This window comes from Trachypithecus francoisi, unplaced genomic scaffold (assembly GCF_009764315.1).
Source record: "Trachypithecus francoisi isolate TF-2019V2 unplaced genomic scaffold, Tfra_2.0 Lachesis_group19, whole genome shotgun sequence".
Lineage (NCBI taxonomy): Eukaryota > Metazoa > Chordata > Mammalia > Primates > Cercopithecidae > Trachypithecus > Trachypithecus francoisi.
The window spans coordinates 31,680,338-31,699,057 of NW_022681464.1; the positions used below are offsets into that span (position 1 = coordinate 31,680,338).

At 41.5% G+C, this 18,720-nt stretch overlaps 1 protein-coding gene across 6 annotated transcripts in view; it reads left to right on the forward strand.

Annotated features, from left to right (window-relative positions):
- OSBPL1A (oxysterol binding protein like 1A) overlaps positions 1-18,720 on the forward strand; it is a 232,556-nt gene that overhangs the window by 142,855 nt on the left and 70,981 nt on the right. For all 6 annotated transcript variants that reach the window (XM_033178095.1, XM_033178096.1, XM_033178097.1 and 3 more), the window contains one exon: positions 11,536-11,698. In XM_033178095.1, coding sequence (XP_033033986.1) covers positions 11,536-11,698 — 163 coding nt within the window. The remainder of the gene's footprint in view (positions 1-11,535; positions 11,699-18,720) is intronic.

Below are 18,720 nucleotides of genomic sequence, written 5' to 3' on the forward strand. Positions count from 1 at the left end.
ATGTGTTGGGTATCACCTGAAGCCAGCAAGTCTCCAAGGCTCACCCAAGGCCCTCAGTGTAGTACCTGGTATCACTGCTGGTTATTCAGGGTCCAAAGGCTTTTCATTTAGCAGGTGATGAATGCTGCCAGGACTGGGCCCTTTCCTTCTAGTCAGTGGGTTCCCTTCTGGCCCAGGATGTGTCTAGAAATGTCATCTGGAGGCTGGACGCAGTGGCTCACGCCTGTAATCCCAGGACTTTGGGAGGCTGAGGCGGGTGGATCACCTGAGATCAGGAGTTCAAGACCAGCCTGGCCAACATGGTGAAACCCTGTCTCTACTAAAATTATAAAACTAGCTGGGCATGGTAGCGTGCACCTGTAATTCCAGCTACTTGGGAGGCTAAGGCACGAGAATTGCTTGAACCTGGGAAGCAGAGGTTGCAGCGAGCCGAGATCATACCAGTGCACTCCAGCCTGGGTGACGGAGTGAGACTCCATCTCAAAAAAAAAAAAAGAAAAAAGAGAAACGTCTGGGAGCTAAGGCCTGGAATGGGGGCCGCATGATTCTGCCCAGTGGCATGTCTTGCTATGGCTGGCTGAACTGGCATCCTAGATGCATGACAAAGTCCTCTCTACTCTTCGCCCTCCTCTCCTTAAGCAGAAGCAAAGAGACACTTTCATTGCTGCCTGCTCTGCTGCCTGGGGTTCAGGGAAGGACGGTGCAATCACTCCTTCAGCCACCTCGGCTGGTGACTTCCTAGGTCAGGTGCCACCTAGTCCTCTGGCTGTCAGCCCAGCCCAGCATTAGAAGTTGCCTAGGGATTGCAGTCCACGTGTCCTAGGCCACCTTTCAAGTTTACCTAGGACCCCAGAGCACTTTGGCCGCGGCTGGTGAAGCTTGCCAACAAACTCAAGTTCTGACCACTAAGATGGGTGATTCTCTGGCTGGGGCTGGTCCAAATGCTCCTGTGTGTGTGGGTGCTGGCTGAGCCCAGCCTGGCTTTGCTCTCCACTATGACAGGGGAGCAATGAGTTCAATGTAATGTCCCCCAGTTGGTGTACTCTGCAAGGGCAGAAACTCTCCATGCTGTACAGCTGTTGTCAGGGGATAGGGGAGGGTTGATGTTGGTGATTCAGTACTGTCTGTTGAGCCTTCCTCAATACCTTCTTCAGATATATGAAACCAGGTCCTGTGATTGCTCACCTGATTTTTGGTCATTGTGATGGTGCTTTTCTGTGTGCAGATACTTGTTAAAATTTGGTGTTCCTATGAGGGGTACAAAGGGTGTAATCTTCTGTTCTGCCATCTTGCTCTGCCCACATTGTTCTTTAATTTACATGATGATACATAAAACCTTTTCGAATTTTTAAATACATTATACCATAATCTGAAATAATTTGGAAGTTACACTTATACACTATGGACATGCATAGTACTTTTAGGAGTATAATCCTGTAAGTGCTACTTCTGGATTGTAAACTGTACATGGTAATGGAAGTTCTCAATTTTTGTGGAAGTTCCTTATGTGAGAGTTATAACCAGCATGAAGTGGTTCAGCTTTGCAGTTGAAGAGCAAACTGTTGTGAGACTTGCATCAAATTATTTTAAATGCCAGAGCCATTAACAAAGCATTGGAGTAAATGTGTATTGAATCCACTATTGGTACACACTGTGGGAGTGAACACTATTTTTGTTTCAGAAGATGCGTTCATCTTATCTGCTTTATAAAAGACACGTAAAAACTAAAACTTATTTGTTAAATTGTCATTTGTGTATAGTACTACTCTTCCATTGATTTTATGAGAAGTTATTTTTAAATCATTCTGGAAAAATAAGTGTCAAATATTCTGGGCTTATATTGATTCTTCCAAGTATATTATCACCTTGCTTATAAAATGCCCCATTTATTTACCAAATCTTTCTTCTGTTCCCCCAAGTATTTAGGGGCTCTGTCCTTGATTTGGGGTTATCTCCAAATTCTACCCTGATTTAAATGTCTGAAGATATAGTTTGGAAGTAATTGACCTAACAGATTGTTAGCAGAAGGTGATGCTGAACAAACTTCATTGAGGCCATTTTATTTTTAGCATGGTCAGTACGTCAAAAACCAGGTAAGTTCTTATCTTCTTTCCCATGGAGGAGCTTGAGTGTAGAGATATGCAGAGGTCATTCTGAGTGGGATTTCCTTTTCTTTGCTTGAACCAGATTGAAGAAGATGGCAATGCCTGTAAGAAAGGGGCATTTTTAGTGGTGCCACAGGCCAGTCACAGTCGACTATAACCAATGGGAGAATGGGTTGATCAAGTTAGTATTCATGAGGCTTTGTAGGGCTTTGAGACTCATTTCATTTCTAATCTCAGGATGAACTTTTGTATAAAGTCAAGAGACTAGAGGCTTCTTACTTTATCATCTGTTGGAATCAGTAAGGTTGAAGACATCTTCATCTGTTTCTTATTCTCTGTATTCCTTATATGCTCTGGGATAGCAGAACCAATTAGAAGAAAACTTGGTTACACGTATCCACCTGTCTGAATCTGTGCACATACTCGCTGCATTTTTCCTGCAAAGAGATGGATGGACTGTCTGAGCCTTTAGCAAAGACCAACTGTATACTGGTGGATTAGATCTTCTCCCTTTTTGATAAAGTCAAGAACATTATTCCAGCAATTCTCCCCTCTCACTTCTGCAAGTATAATCCCATTTCAGTTGAACCTTTCCTATCCATGTAAAAGCAATCTGGGTTGTCTTCCATAATGAAAACTTCATTGACCCCACAACCCTTTTCAGCAACTGCTCTACCTTTCTCCTTTTTTGAGCAAAAATTATTTTTGTTAAATAATTTTATTCTTTTTTTAGTTTTTAACCTCTGTAACCAGCATCCTCGTGTAGGCTGGGCGTGGTGTGGCTCATGCCTGTAATCCCAGCACTTTGGGAGGGCAAGGTAGGTGGATTGTTTGAGTCTGGGAGTTCAAGACCAACCTGGGTAACATGACAAAACTGTCTCTATTTAAAAACAAATACAAAAAAAAATTAGCCAGTCATGGTGATGTGCTCCTGTAGTCCCAGCTCCTCAGGAGTCTGAGGTGGGAGGATCACTTGAGACCGGGAGGCAGAGGTTGCAGTGAGCTGAGATCACACTACTGCATTCCAGCCTGGGTGACAGAATAAGATCCTGTCTCAAACAAACAAACAAACAAACACCTCTTGTCTAAGAAAAACCTTCTTAAGAACAGGCTGTACTTTCTCTATCTTGTCTCTCTTGACCCATAGGACATCGCCTCCACCATCCTTGCAACCCTTCACTGAAACTGCCCTTGTCAAGTTCACTGTTGACCTTCTCATCGCCAGTACAGTGGTCTCGTCTTAGTTCTTGAAGCAGTTGATCTCTCATCAGTGTTTGACAGTTAATCACTTTTTCCTCCTTGAAATACCCCTTTGAGGCTTCCAGGACACCACACACAACTGGTATCTCTCTCTCTGTCTTTCTCTCTCTCTCTCTCTCTCTCTTTTGTTTCCTTTGCTGACTCTTTCTCAGCATTTCTACTAGGATTCAGTCCATGGCTTTCTTCACATTTCTGTCTCATTTTCTCCCTTAATGATGCTATCTAGTCTTTTAATTTTATTTATATTTTTAAAATCTAATTTTAAAAACTTTATTTTTTTTTGAGACACAGTCCTTGTAGTTGCCCAAGCCAAAACATGAAGTCATCCTTGGTTTCCCTTTTTTCTTATATCACATAGTCAGTCAGCAAATCATTTGAGCCTTCAAAATATATCCAGAATCTGACCACTTCTCATCACTCCTCTTGCTATCTCTTACCCATCTCTTATTCTAGTTATTGAAGTAACCTCTTAAGGGATCTTCTTTTTCAGAGTCTCACTCTGTTGCCCAGGAGTGTGGTGGTGCGATCTTGGCTCACTGCAACCTCCGCCTCCCGGGTTCAAGTGATTCTCCTGCCTCAGCCTCCCAACTAGCTGGGATTACAGGTATGTACCACCACGCTTGGCTAATTTTTGTATTTTTAGTAGAGATGGGGTTTCACCATGGTGGTCAGGCTGGTCTCGAACTCCTGGCCTCCAGTGATCCACCCACCTCTGCCTCCTACAGTGTTGGGATTACAGGTATGAGGCACTGCGCCCAGCTGGGATCTTCTTTTACTCTACTCTTGTCTCCTCCATCCCCTTTTCAGCATTATAACCACAGGGATCATATTAAAAAGTAAATCAAATAATGTTACTTCTGCCCTTTCTCCACTGGCTTCCCTTTTCACTCAGAGTCAAAGCCAGAGTTTCAGCTGTGGTTTGCAGCCCTGTGCACATCCCTTACTCACCTCAGTTTCCTCCCACCATGTCAAGCTGCCTTGGTCCCTTAGGTGGCTTTATTCTTAGTTCTGAATTTAGTCTTTATTCTTAAATATTTATTCTTTTTTTTTTTTTTTTTTCAAGACAGAGTTTTGCTCTTGTCGCCTGGGCTGGAGTGAAGTGGCATGATCTTGGCTCACCACAACCTCCGCCTCCCAGGTTCAAGCAATTCTCCTGCCCCAGCCTTCCAAGTAGCTGGGGTTACAGGCGCCTGCCACTACGCCTGGATAATTTTTATATATTTTTAGTAGAGACGGGGTTTTGCCATGTTGGTCAGGCTTGAACTCCTGACCTCGGTTGATTCACCTGCCTCAGCCTCCCAAAGTGCTGAGATTACAGGCATGAGCCACTGTGCCCGGACCCTGAATTTTTATTCTTAAGTGAGTGTCATTGTTTAGTGCTAGGAAGGACTGAAAAAGGTTTCAGGAGCATAGGGAAATCAATTGCATTTGAAGAGGCAGTGATGAGATGGGATGGAAGGGGACGTTAGGGAGTCCATGAAAACCCTGAAATTTAATATGAGCAAAGATAGACAGTTTTGTAGATCTGTGAAACAAAGCAAGAGTATACTATAGCATCATGAAGATACATGTGCATGCTTGATCCTGCCTGAGACAGGAGGTCAGAGCTTCACTTCCCTGGATCCTGGAGGTGAGAGTGACTCAGCCTGGCCATGGTTTCAGAAGTAATTATTGACCATTTGCATCCACCTGGGAGCTCCATCCCCCTCCACCTAAACAATGTAATAGTCAGACTTGTGTGCCGAAGAGCTCTTACTAGCTGTGAATCATCAGACCCGTACTTTTTATCAGCTGTGTGTCAATAGCAGGGGGTCACCTAAAAGCACATACCTTGAAAAAAGTTTTGAAGTGAGAACATGGTTGATCCTCTAGCTACAGAAAGAGACATCAGCCAGGTGCAGTGGCCCACACCTATAGTCTCAGCACTTTGGGAGGCAGAGGCAGGAGGATCACTTGAGGCTAGGAGTTTGAGTCTAGCCTGTGCAACACAAGGAGACCCATCTCTACCGAAAAAAAAATTAGCTAGGCATGGTGGTGCATGCCTTTAGTTCTAGCTACTCGGGAGGCCAAGGCAGGGAGGATCACTTGAGCCAAGAGGATTGCTTGAGGCTGCAGTGAGCCATGATGGCATGCCTGCACTCCAGCGTGGTTGACAGAGCAAGACCCTGTCTCAGAAAGAAAAAAAAAAAAAATCTAATATTTCAGTGTCAAACTAACACATTTTGTTAATTGTAGCCATCCATGCAGTAGCAAAGAGGAAAGAGTAAGGCTCATCCTGTTGAACTGACCAGAGTGTGGCCGATTGAAAGACTGGCTGTCAAGGCCATAATTGTACCCATCTTATAACTGGCTGATTACGTGCAGTGTTCTGTGAATACTAATCACGTATTCCCCACTTAGTGCTGCGTCTTTGCCAGATTGAATTACTGTGCCTTAGGTAACTCCTGTGAAACACAGGTGAGTATCGGGGCACTTTCTAGAAGGAGAGTGTAGATGAATGTGTCATAGCTGGCTAGCACAAGACTGTTTTCAAAACTCTGCGTTCTCTTGCTGGCGCCCATTCACTTTGGAAGTAGTCACTATGGATTTTGCCTTCCGGCCTGAAAGGGGGTGAAATGAGAGACTGTCATATTGAAGTGGTTTGAGGAGACAGATTACTGGAAAGGCTTACATTTGTACTTTAAGGGGCTACAGACACAGATCAATGCGTATGTTTACTGTTAAGCATATGGTGGTTCAGTCCTTAGGCTTTCTTAATAAAAAGTGCAACATTTTTGTTCACTTGAATGTATGTTGATTTTTGTCATAGGGAAGTCATTGGACTGAGGGTGTATATGCCATATGCGAATTTGAAAGGTAAAATGTCAGCCTTATTCTAGAAAAGTTCTAATGTATAAACACATATACAATTATAATCTAATAATTATAAACACATCTGTTGGGACCCACTAGTTCTGTGAAGGAAGTTTTTTATTTTAGTAATAACTAGGATGATTATTATAGTTTGAGAATTTTAAAAATCTAGTAATCAATATTCACATATTGATACATAATATAAGTGAAGCATCGTGCCTGGAATTACAAAGACATTAAGAGATTGCGCAAAAGGCACTATTTCTGTTACAACATAAGTTTCTAAGCTTGCAACTAAGAATTTGGAAACAGTTCAAAAGTAAGGTGAATATTTTATGAAGTTGCACTTTGCATATCTTTCTTAGCAGTTCTACACCAATTTTTTTATTGCAGGATTTCCCCTAGGTGTTCTGAAATGTTGAGATTGTAGAGGATCTGGAATTACATTGTTTCAGTGATCCTTCTGACCAAAAAGTACTAATGGCACTTAAGCATGCTTTCAGATGTTTCTCTAAAGTAACAAGAAAGCTCATTACCAGTGCATTTTCTGTGATATTAGTTACTCGCTCATATATATCACTTACGTGATGGGAGAAATTGCCATTTTGTGGCTATTTTATAATAAGGTATCTTCAGTGCAGAAAATCCTGTTAGGCTTGAAACTAATAAAAGTACACTCAGATCAATGAAAGATGAAAACAAAGTAAGAAATAGAATGTGGTTAGAGCCTCAGTCTCTTCCTCTCCTGTTTGCAACCCCTTTTACTGTCTCTTAAGAACAAGTGAGAACAGATGTGAATGTGGCAGCAGCAAAGTGATGATTATTTTAGATGGGTAAAGGATAGATTGTATTTTGAATAAGATTTTTTTGAGGGGACTGGATATATATGGGCCTCTGTCATTTATCTTGCTACCTTTCTGAAATCTGGGTGAATTTAGATATTAAAATGTATGTACTCGTTAAATAGGATACTTTAGTTAATTCTTATATTTAAAGATATGGTGTCAACAACACATTTACATTTTGATATTGGAAAAGCTAAAAAGGTGAAAGATGGGGTAGGCGGGGTGAAGAATTTGGGTTTTCTTGCAGTGTTGATTTTAGAATCTACAAATATAACAGTGATGAGAGATCTTTTCAAAGAAAGGATCATTTTGGACATTGCTCGGTTTTGTAGTCCTTATTTTTTATTTTTTATGTTTTTGAGATGGAATCTTGCTCTGTTGCTCAGGCTGGAGTACAATGGCGTGATCTCAGCTCACTACAACCTCCACCTCCGGGTTCAAGCGATTCTTCTGCCTCAGCCTTCTGTAGTTGAGATTACAGTCTCCTGCCACTGCGCCTGGCTAATTTTGTATTTTCAGTAGAGACAGGGTTTCACTGTGTTGGCCAGACTAGTCTCGAACTCCTGACTTCAAGTGATCTGCCTGCCTCGTGTAGTCCTTGTTTATGGAATAGAGAAATGAGTTGTTTAACCCATCTGATGGAGGTAGAACAGCTTTTTTATTTTTATTTTTATTTTTGAGTTGACTGTAGCCTTAGTATGCTTATTTCCTCTTCTGGAGATACAATTTAGATTATAGGAATATTTGCAAGTATTTTTCAGATTTTCTAAAATTTGTAATTACATAAGTAATTTGTTTTTCAGTTTTTCATGTCTCTTCTGATCTTGATTGCTTACCATTTATTGCGATTTTTATGTCATTATCACAGCTGTAATAATAATACTCTGCCTGCTGTATTGATAAACAGTTAAGTGCCTGAGGTCTGGATCTTCAGTTTAACCCTGTTTCCACCGTGAACTTAACATTTCAGTAAAACTGTATTTTAGGACCTTAGAGTGTTGTACCTGATGTGCAACTGGTGAGAACTCAGGGCCCCAGAACAGAAGAGCCTTCATCCTTGGGAGCCATGGGGAGGAGCATGGGAGAGGGAGTGTCAAGAGGCAAAAGGGTTAGATTTCGCAGTGAGTAATGCAGGATTTGTGAGAGGGGCCACAGTTCCCAAAACCTCGAGATGGAAAGTTTGACCTAGGGGAAGTTTTGGATGTCCCTCCATCCAGTGCTTTTCTTTTCTTTTCTTTTTTTCCTAACTGAATCTTTTTTTTTTTTTTAACTATACTTGAAGTTCTGAGATATATGTGCAGAACATGCAGGTTTGTTACATAGGTATACATGTGCCATGGTGGTTTCCTGCACCTGTCAGCCCGTCATCTGCATTAGGTATTTCTTCTAATGCTCTCCCTCCCCTAGCCCCCCACCCCTCAACAGGCCCCAGTGTGTGATGTTCCCCTCTCTGTGCCCGTATGTTCTCATTGTTCAACTCCCACTTATGAGTGAGAACATGCGGTGTTTGGTTTTCTGTTCCTGTGTTAATTTACTGAGAATGATAATTTCCAGCTTCATCCATGTCCCTGCAAAGGATATGAACTCAATCTTTTTTGTGGCTGCATAGTATTCCATGATGTATATGTGCCACATTTTCTTAATCCAGTCTATCATTGGTGGGCATTTGGGTTGGTTCCAAGTCTTCACAATTGTGAATATTGCTGCAGTAAACATATATGTGCATGTGTCTTTATAGGAGAATGATTTATACTCCTTTGGGTATATAGTCAGTATGAGATTGCTGGGTCAAATGGTATTTCTGGTTCTAGATCTTTGAGGAATCACCACACTGTCTTCCACAATGGTTGAACTAATTTACACTCCCACCAACAGAGAAAAGCATTCTTTTTTTTTTTTTTTTTTTTTTTTTTTGAGACGGAGTCTGGCTCTGTCGCCCAGGCTGGAGTGCGGTGGCCGAATCTCAGCTCACTGCAAGCTCCGCCTCCCAGGTTTACGCCATTCTCCTGCCTCCGCCTCCCAAGTAGCTGGGACTACAGGCGCCCGCCTCGTCGCCCGGCTAGTTTTTTGTATTCTTTAGTAGAGACGGGGTTTCACCGTATTAGCCAGGATGGTCTCGATCTCCTGACCTTGTGATCCGCCCGTCTCGGCCTCCCAAAGTGCTGGGATTACAGGCTTGAGCCACCGCGCCCGGCCGAGAAAAGCATTCTTATTTCTCCACGTCCTCTTCAGCATCTGTTGTTTTCTGACTCTTTAATTATTGCCATTCTAACTGGAGTAAGATGGTAACTCATTGTGGTTTTGATTTGCATTTCTCTAATGACCAGTGATAATGAGCTTTTTTTCATGTTTTTGGCCGCATAGGTGTCTTCTTTTGAGAAGTGTCTCTTCATATCCGTTGCCCACTTTTTGATGGAGTTGTTTTATTCTTGTAAATTTGTTTAAGTTCCTTGTAGATTCTGGATATTAGCCCTTTGTCAGATGGATAGATTGCAAAAATTTTCTCCTGTTCTGTAGGTTGCCTGTTCACTCTGATGATAGTTTCTTCTGCTGTGCCGAAGCTCTTTAGTTTAATTAGATCCCATTTGTCAATTTTGACTTTTGTTGCCATTGCTTTTGGTGTTTTAATCATGAAGTCTTTGCCCATGCCTGTGTCCTGAATGGTATTGCCCAGGTTTTCTTCTAGAGTTTTATGGTTTTAGGTCTTACGTTTAAGTCTTTAATCCATCTTGAGTTAATGTTTGTATAAGATGTAAGGAAGGGGTCCAGTTTCTGTTTTCTGCATATGGCTAACCAGTTGTCCCAACACCATTTATTAAATAGGGAATTCTTTCCCCATTGCTTGTTTTTGTCAGGTTTGTCAAATATCAGACGGTGGTAGATGTGTGGTGTTACTTCTGAGGCCTCTGTTGTGTTCCATTGGTCTGTGTATCTTTTGGTACCAGTACCATGTGTTTTTCAAACTGTTGGGATACCACCTGGGTTTGGGCCCTAGAGAGGACCGCTGGGAGGGGAGGGGAAAGTCAAAGGAGTGGGGCTTCTGCTCCGTTCGATGTCACCCAGTGCACAACTGCTTTCGAAAACATCTATTTTATATGCTGGGATTACAGTTGAGAAATAGGTTCTGCTGTTAAGTAGAAAAACAAGTAGTTTGAAGACCACTGAGTTGAAGACTTCTAATTAGATTAATAGGTGATAGCAGAAACCTCTTATTTTATAGGACAGGAAACTAAGGAACAAAAGACTTCTGAGAAGATGCTGCTGCTACCTGCCAGTGGATCCCTGCTTTTCTGCCTCCTGTTTGTCTGTAGTGCACATTGGCTCTGGAAATCCAGCAAGATTAAGGAATAGTAGTGATTTCCAGACTACTGATAAGAAAATAGGCAAAACTGTCCCTATCAAATCCAGTACATACTATATTTTAAGGATTAGGTGACTTGAATTCTAGAGGGTTTTGGTCAACCACAAAGGTTCAGATGCTCTTGCATTAGATAGGAGGAATAGATTGTAACTTCAAACAGTAAAAAATCAAACCAGGCTTTGCCTTTTTGATCATCTTTTGATTTTTTTAGTATACTAAGTTAAAGGTAAAATGTGGAGTTGAAAACAAAATATAGAATTGGAAAATGAAAAATAGGCCAGCCATGGTGGCTCACGCCTGTAATCCCAGCACTTTGGGAGGCTGAGGCGGGCAGATCACTTGAGGTCATGAGTTCAAGACTGGCCTAGTCAACATGGTGAAACCTTGTCTCTACTAAAAATACAAAAATTAGCCAGGTGTGGTGGTGCACACCTGTAATCACAGCTACTCAGGAGGCAGAGGCAGGAGAATAGCTTGAACCCAAGAGGCAGAGGTTGCAGAGTTGAGATCGTACCACTGCACTCCAGCTTAGGTGACAAAATGTGGCTCCGTCTCAAAAAGAAAAAGAAAAAGAGAAAAATGAAAAATAGAATGTTTATAGTCATTACCACGCAACCTGTTTTCCTTCATTTGATATACCAACTATTACCAACTATTTTGGGAGTAAACTGAGGGATTATATTTTATACTTTGATGTAGTTTGCTTTTTAATATTTAGAATTTTTTTATTTTTGTTCAAAGACTTGCTGAAACTGTTTTTATTAACTGTGTACTTAATGTTGAGAGAAAGATTCTTTATGTTTAAAAAAAATTTATATGATTTCTGAATTGACTGATGGTCTTATACCAGGATCCTGATCATTTGAGCTGAATTTGTTTGCTAGTTCTTAATCTATTTTCATTAGCTAAGCTGTTGTGAGAAAAGGCCCCATGGGAAGAACAAAATTAGTTTAATAATTTTGCTCGTTCATCCATGTGCATGCGACGTGACTGTTTTCGTTTCTGATGTTGCAATTGAACTGGATCAAAAGCAATTAATTTTCACATCCTCTGAGTAAGTCTGTTTCTCCTGTCACTCTGAAGTCTTTTTTATATATCTGTTTTCTCCTAGGTGAAGAATTTTAAATTGGAACAAGAGCAAGAAAAAAACAAAATCTTGTCAGAAGCACTGGAGACGCTGGCCACTGAACATCATGAATTAGAGCAGTCCCTGGTGAAAGGCTCTCCACCTGCCAGCATCCTTAGCGAGGACGAGTTCTATGATGCACTGTCAGGTAACTCTGGGATCCTTCCCTCTTCATTGTTGGTGATTTAAGAGTCCACCACCTAAATGAGCAGTGTCCCCTTGAGTCCACCACCTTAGAGCAGATGTCACCTTGAGTTTCCTGGAGTAAACAGATAGCTATGTATCAGTATAGTTCCCCAGATTTTGTGTGTGTCATGTTATTAAGGCTGGAGTCTGAAAGTTTGGAATGAAATTCATCACAGTCTGCCTATACTGAAGATATATTCTAGGCTAGGGTTAGAATGCTGTTAAAACTCTCCACATTTGATTTGTCGTTTACTGGGTGACCATTTCCTAGTACCAGGCATTAGCACATATTGTAAGGAGAGACAGACAGACAGTTTCTGTCTTCAAAGAGGTCTTTATATAAAGCATACAGGTAACCAAGCACAAGTGCTTGGTGATAGCACAGTATGCTAAGTGCCACAGTAGAGGTGAGACCACCATGTGTCTGGAGCAGAGAAGAGGAGGTGTTTAACTTTGTCCCAGAAACACACGCTAAAGCGCGACATAGCATTTCTGCAAGGAGCATGGACTCCAGAGCTTCTGTCAGTAGCCAGCTGTGTGACCTGGGGTATGTTCCATGACCCCTCTGTTCATAGTTTCCGCATATTTAAAATGGGATAATTATCGTGTCCATTTCAGCAGGTCGTGTGATGACTAAATGAGTTTCTCTGTTTAGATAGTGGTTAGAACAGTGCCTGGTGGTACTCAATGCTAAAAAGTGGGGAATGCACGTGGAGATTTGAGGATGAGAGGAGGTACTGCTAAGTAGTTTTGACCTTTTTGGAATTTACTTTCAAATTTTTTGAGGCAGGTATGGGTGGGAGAAGGGAAAGGAACATGGAAAGGGTGGTTGGAGATCAGTGGGGACTGAGAAAAATTAATTGTTGTATGGGAGAAAATGAAATGCATATATAATAGGTGAGCATTTACGGTTACTGAGTTTCACAACACTTGATCACAGGCACAAGAAATCTTGGTGTATTGGAAGTGAAGGATCAAATTCATAATAGGAAATGAAAGAGAGGAAGCATGGTGAGAGGTAGAGATGAGGACTGAAGATTAGGTTAAGGAAGTTAAAGAAAATGGTATAATACAGGACATGGAAAATGATGTTGGTAGAATGTAGATTGACGGGGAAGTGATTAATTGATTAAGACAAATAGGAACATTAATAGAGGTTTGCTAGAAGTAAAGGGAAGAAGTAATTTTCATAGCTAGATTTAGGAACAATTGGACAAATAAGATTATAATGATGATGGGCTGTCAATTAGATACAATTAAATACGGGATTTGTGAACAGAGTGATTCGTGTTGGGAAGAGAAGGTAGGATGTGAGATCGATGGAATGAGCGACAAGGCAAGGGAGGTATTTTTAGCCTGTCTGAGGGAGGTCGGAGGGAGAATGAGTGATACTTGAGACTGCTGACATTTATTACACGTCTACCCTGAGGCCAGTCCAGCAGTGCTTCCTCTATGGGGAGCATCCAAAAAGGAAAATTGCAAGAGGGATTCTAGGTTTAAATGCATACAGCTTGGAATATAAAAAAGCCCAGATACTTCAGTTGCTCATCTAATATATTCTTTTTTAAAAGTAAAACTTTATGGCCAGGGGTAGTGGCTGAGCACCTGTAATCCTAGCACTTCGGGAGGCCGAGGTGGGAGGATCTCTTGAGCCCAGAAGTTCGAGACCAGCCTGGGCAACATGGTGAAACCCTGTCTCTACTAAAAATACAAAAATTAGCCGTGTGTGGTGGTGCATGTGTGTAATCCCAGCTACTCAGTAGGCTGAGGTGAGAGGATCCCTTAAGCCGAGGAAGTAGAGGTTGCAGCGAGATGTAATCGTGCCGTTGCACTCCAGCCTGGGGGCCACAGAATGAGACCCTGTCTCAAACAAACAAAAAAACCTTAAAAAAATTTTTTTAAGAACCCCATGTTTGTTCTAAATAATTCAATATAGAAGTATGTGAGAACCCAGTGAAATTCTCTTCATCCCTTATCCCAATTAATCATGCACTCCTCTTCCTCAGAGGTTCTGATTAACAGCCGGATATACTCTCCTACAGACCTTTTTTGAGCATCACATATATATGTGTTTGTGTGTATATAGATTTTTTTTTTTTAAGTCATGAATGGAAGGAGCAGTGTCATTGCCCTGGACTTGTTTTTCCCTGACAGCTTGTCTTAGAAATCTTGCCTGTCAGTGTTACAAGCTCTAGCTCATTCTTTTTCAAGGTTGCATAAAAGTCCATGATATAATTATGCCACAGTTTCCTCAATCCTTGTCTTCTTGATAGACGTCTGGCAGCCACTATCTTTCTGTTTCTCAGTAATATTTTAATAGTCATTTCCTCTGGGAGGAAGAGAGAAAAAGAACCATCGTCCCTAGATCAGAATTGGCAAATACATTTCATCTCAAGTGCCAGTTCAGATTGTTTTGCAGTATCTGCTGCTTTGTGGATTGCTGTGTTGAGAAGGATCCTGAGGCTCAGTCCGAATGCCTGGGCCCAGCCGCACATCCTGCCATGGCCATAGGAAATGGAGCGAGGGTCAGGTGCCAAGCATTTTCTCCTCCTTGCCTTCAATAGCACACCTGAGTTTTGTTACATTTGTATGAACATAGTAGCCCTTCTGTGGCTACTCCTACTATTTCCTACTAAAAATCTTGCAATAATTTGGTACAGTGTAGAAACTGCATTAAAATGAACCGAGTCAGATGCCCTGTCAAGTGCTGACCTGCTGCTGACCTAGCCACCCAATTCATTGAAATCATCAAAGCCACCATGTGGGAATGACTTCATCTTCCCGCTCTAGTCTCTACACACCAGCCTCCATCCCCATTTCTTCCTTCACTCTATTACAAGAGAACAAATGGTTTCCTCTTATTAAGGCCATCTGTTCCTCATTTGTTCTCATACCTGTCTCCTTGTGACTTCTCAAGGAGACTTTTGTTTAGTTATTGCTTCCTTCACCTACACTTTCAATATTGTATAACTTTAAATACTAACTTAAAATTCCTGTATTAGTCTGCTATTGCTACTGCAATAGATCACCACAAATGTAGTGGCTTAGTAGATGATGCAAATATATTCTGTTACAGTTTGGAGGTCAGAAGTTCCAACATGAAGGTGTCCGCAGGGCTGTGTTTCTTCTAAAGGCTCTAGGAGAGACTGTTTCCTTGCCTTTTCTGGCTTCTAGGGAGCTGCCTGCATTCCTTGGGTCAAGGCCCCATCCTCCATCTGGAAAGCTGGCAGTGGGATATCTTCCAGTCTCTCTCTGACTGCCTGTGACTCTGGCCCTGCTCCTTCCCTTTTATAAAGACCCGTGGCATTACATTGGACCTACTCAGATGATCCAGTATAATCTCCCCATGTCAATATACATAACTTAATCATATCTGCAGAGTCCCTTTTATTATGAAAGGTAACATAGTCACAGGTTCCAGAGATGAGAACATGGACGTCTTGGGGAAGCCCTTGTCCTGACTGCCACAGTCCCCAAATTTATATCTCCAACCTTGATCTCTTGCTAGAGACGTTTTCAGCTGTCAGCTTTATGTACAAAGAAACAAATGCTTGCTCTTCCTCCCAGATCCTATTTCTCCTTGAGTTGGCCTCATTTTCGTAAGTGGCACTTCTTTCATCTCCTAAAGCCAGAAACTAGGAGTGATTCGTGACATTCCTGTGAGACATAGAATCAAGGCCTGGCCATTCTGCCTTCAGATCATACCTTGAATTCATGTATGTTTCACTAATGGAGGGTAGCGGTTAAAAGTATAGGTACTCAAGCTGAAGGCTCTTGCTAAGTCGAAGCTCTACCAATTCCCCTACCCTTGGGAAAGTTACTTCACTTTCCTATGCCTCATTTCTTCATCTGCAAATGGGTCATAGGATCATTGCAAAGAGTTAACTAATACATATCTGTAGTGTACTTAAAACAGTGCCAGACACCCTAAGGGGCTGGCAGATGTTAGCTCTCGTTATCGTCACCCGCATTGCACCTCCTTTTGTCTAGCCTCTTAACTCATCTTAGTGCTCCCAGCCTTGGCCTGCTGAAGTCCATCCTGTACACACCATCCATAGCGATCCTTTGTTGCCAATCATATCATCACATTCCTTCACCTAGAATTCTTCAGCGGTTTCTCATTGCACTGAAAATGAAACTCAGATGCCTTCACGGACCTCTAAGGCTCTCGACATGGTCCAGACCCTACTGCCTCTTCACGCTCATCTTGTCCCCTTGTTCCCTCCACTTACTGCACCGGTGCCTCCTCCAGGCCTCAGATGCAGTAGTGATGCCAGGCAGTTGAATGCACAGTTAGATAACAGCAAGGAAAAGTATACAAACCTCCACTTCATTTGAAGCTTAATTTTAACCCCTAAATCATGACAATAGATTAAATCAAGCCTATCCTGATATTGAGAAGGTATGAAAAAAAAAAGATTTTTCAAGTTACTTTTCTTAAAAGATTTAAAAAATATTTTCACTAAATGTTTAATCTTTTAAAAAGTTGTTAACTCGTGTTACTTTAAAATAAAGGGATAACTTCATTAGATCGAAAGTCCATGTGGTTTCCTGTTTCCCTTTCTCATATCCCTTTAAGCTTTTTCGGATAAGCAAGATCAATGGAAATCTACTCATACAGTGGGTGAAGCAAGCCTTGATGCAGAGCCAGCAGTGTAGGAGAAGAATTTTTCCAGCCCCCTGGGATCCCCCCTGGGATCGCTTGAGAAAATTATTTTTCCAGTATGCTCAGTGATGAAACATTTCATAAAGCTCCCTAAAGCACACAGATTTTTTTTCCCACAATGTGATTAAATTCTGTTGTGTAAACTTATTTAAAAGGAGATAAATTTGATGAAGCACCACATTTTGTCCTCATTGTGTGTGGGTGTGGGAGTGGGTGTGTTGAAGGAATGAAGTGGTTATGTCAAGAGAAATTTCGGATATAGCTGTAAGGGAGCACTTCCTGGGAAAAGGGCTAGACATTCATGCACATTCAAACAAAAAGATTTCATGAGAAACCACTGTGGATAAACCATTCTGCAAATAAGGTTATAGAAATACTTTATAGAAGAAGAAAGTGGTTCTTATGTATATATTTCTATCTTATCAGTGTTGCTTTTTCTTTATGCTACTTTGTCTACCAAGGCTCTCAAATGTCTCTTCTCCTGGTGGCCTTTCCTGACTCCTCCAGGCAGAATTACTTTCTTCTTTTGTGTTTCCTTCAGTTTATGCGTCTTTTATAGCCTCCTTGTGTTTTGTCTCTAAGATAATAGGACCCCGCAGAGGCTCACACCTGTAATTCCAGCACTTTGGGAGGCCAAGGCGGGTGGATCACTTGAGGTCAGGAGCTCGAGACCAGCCTGGCCAACATTGTGAAACCCTGTTTCTACTAAAAATACAAAAGACTTGATCCAGGCATGGTGGCACATGCCTGTAATCCCAGCTACCTGGGAGGCTGAGGCAGGAGAATAGCTTGAACCTGGGAGGCAGAGGTTGCAGTGAGCCAAGATCATGCCATTGGACTCCATCCTGAGCAACAGAGAGAGACTCTATCTCAGAAAGAGAGAGAGAGAGAGAGATAATAGGGACCATATCTGTTTACATCCCTGAAGTACGTAGCACAGAATCAGTTCTCTGAATGCTTGTGGAATGCAGGTTGTTGAAGAAATGTCATTGATATTTCTGTCCTCCCTAAAAATATATTGGTATTCAATAATGAGCCTAAGATAATCAGGAACGCATAGTCATTTTATGCATCTATATTCACCACTTTGGATTCTGTAGGGGAGAGTAGGGATGGGCAGCAAAGGAGGAAGGAGGGATGAGATAGTATTAATATTAGAAAAGGACGTTTGTTCCCAAGGGGCTTACAGTCAAGTTGGAGATAGGATACTTGCTACCAGTGAGGGGGCAGATGAAAAGTAGTTAAAGGAGAGAAAACTAAAGGTACACGATTTCAGGAATCTCTAATGATCTTCTAAGGAGTTGTTTTTTAAACACTTATTACTGGTTAAATAACTAATTTCATGGTGGTTGTTCTTTAATACTAGTCTGAGAGCAGTTTCACGGAAAATTCTGGCTCTTTGAATACTATAAGTTCAGAACGCATTATTTTTCTTAGTGTGTGTTCATTTTCCTTTTTAGAAACATGTTGAGAGCAGTTGCTCCAGAAAGGCTTTCTTGCTAAGCTTTCCCCTTAATGCTATTTTGGTTGAAATGTGCATGAATAATGCATAAAATCCAATAGTGTAGATGGGCAAAACCAATAGATAGTTATATCATGAAATTGAAACCAGTTTTAGCATTTCTCAGCAGTCGTAAGAGTACATCTTTTAAATCTTGAACACTTGGAGGGCACCAGCCATATCTCATTCGTCTTTCCAAACTGCTTCCGCAACTTGCACTTTACCTGATGTGTGGTAGGTACTTAGTAAATGTTGACTTACTACATCGAAGTCACATGCAAATATTTTGTTTTCTAACTATGGATTGTTCTGCAACTGGCCTTTAGTTCTAGAATTGTTTTCTTTGTAGAGTTCATGCATAATGTGACCTTCCTAAAAATAGTGTTGAGAAACAAGACAAATTGGGAAGCTCTGGATTTGGTAGCCTAAAATAGATCCACGTAAGATTTCCGGTAGCCCACACACTATGGTTTGTGTAACTCCTCATCTTCAAGTACATGTGCAGATTTTGCAAGTTGTAGAAAACAGTAGTAGATTTAGTTGCTTGGGGACAAGCCGGTACTTTTAAGAAGCTCTGTCACGAGCAGTACCCTACCATTTGGCTAATTTTGACCTTGGACATCATTCAGAGAGGATCTGTCTAGAACGTCTCCGACTCTTGTTGCTCACTGCCAAGAATCTGTTTCAAGCTTTTGTCACTTCCTTAGTAAATTATTGTAGCAGTCTCTTGGCAGCCCCCTCTGGACTCATCCTGATTTTCGGTTTATGATTCACCTTAAATGTGTTAGGTTGTGTTTACTTTCTTTCTGTTCTTCAT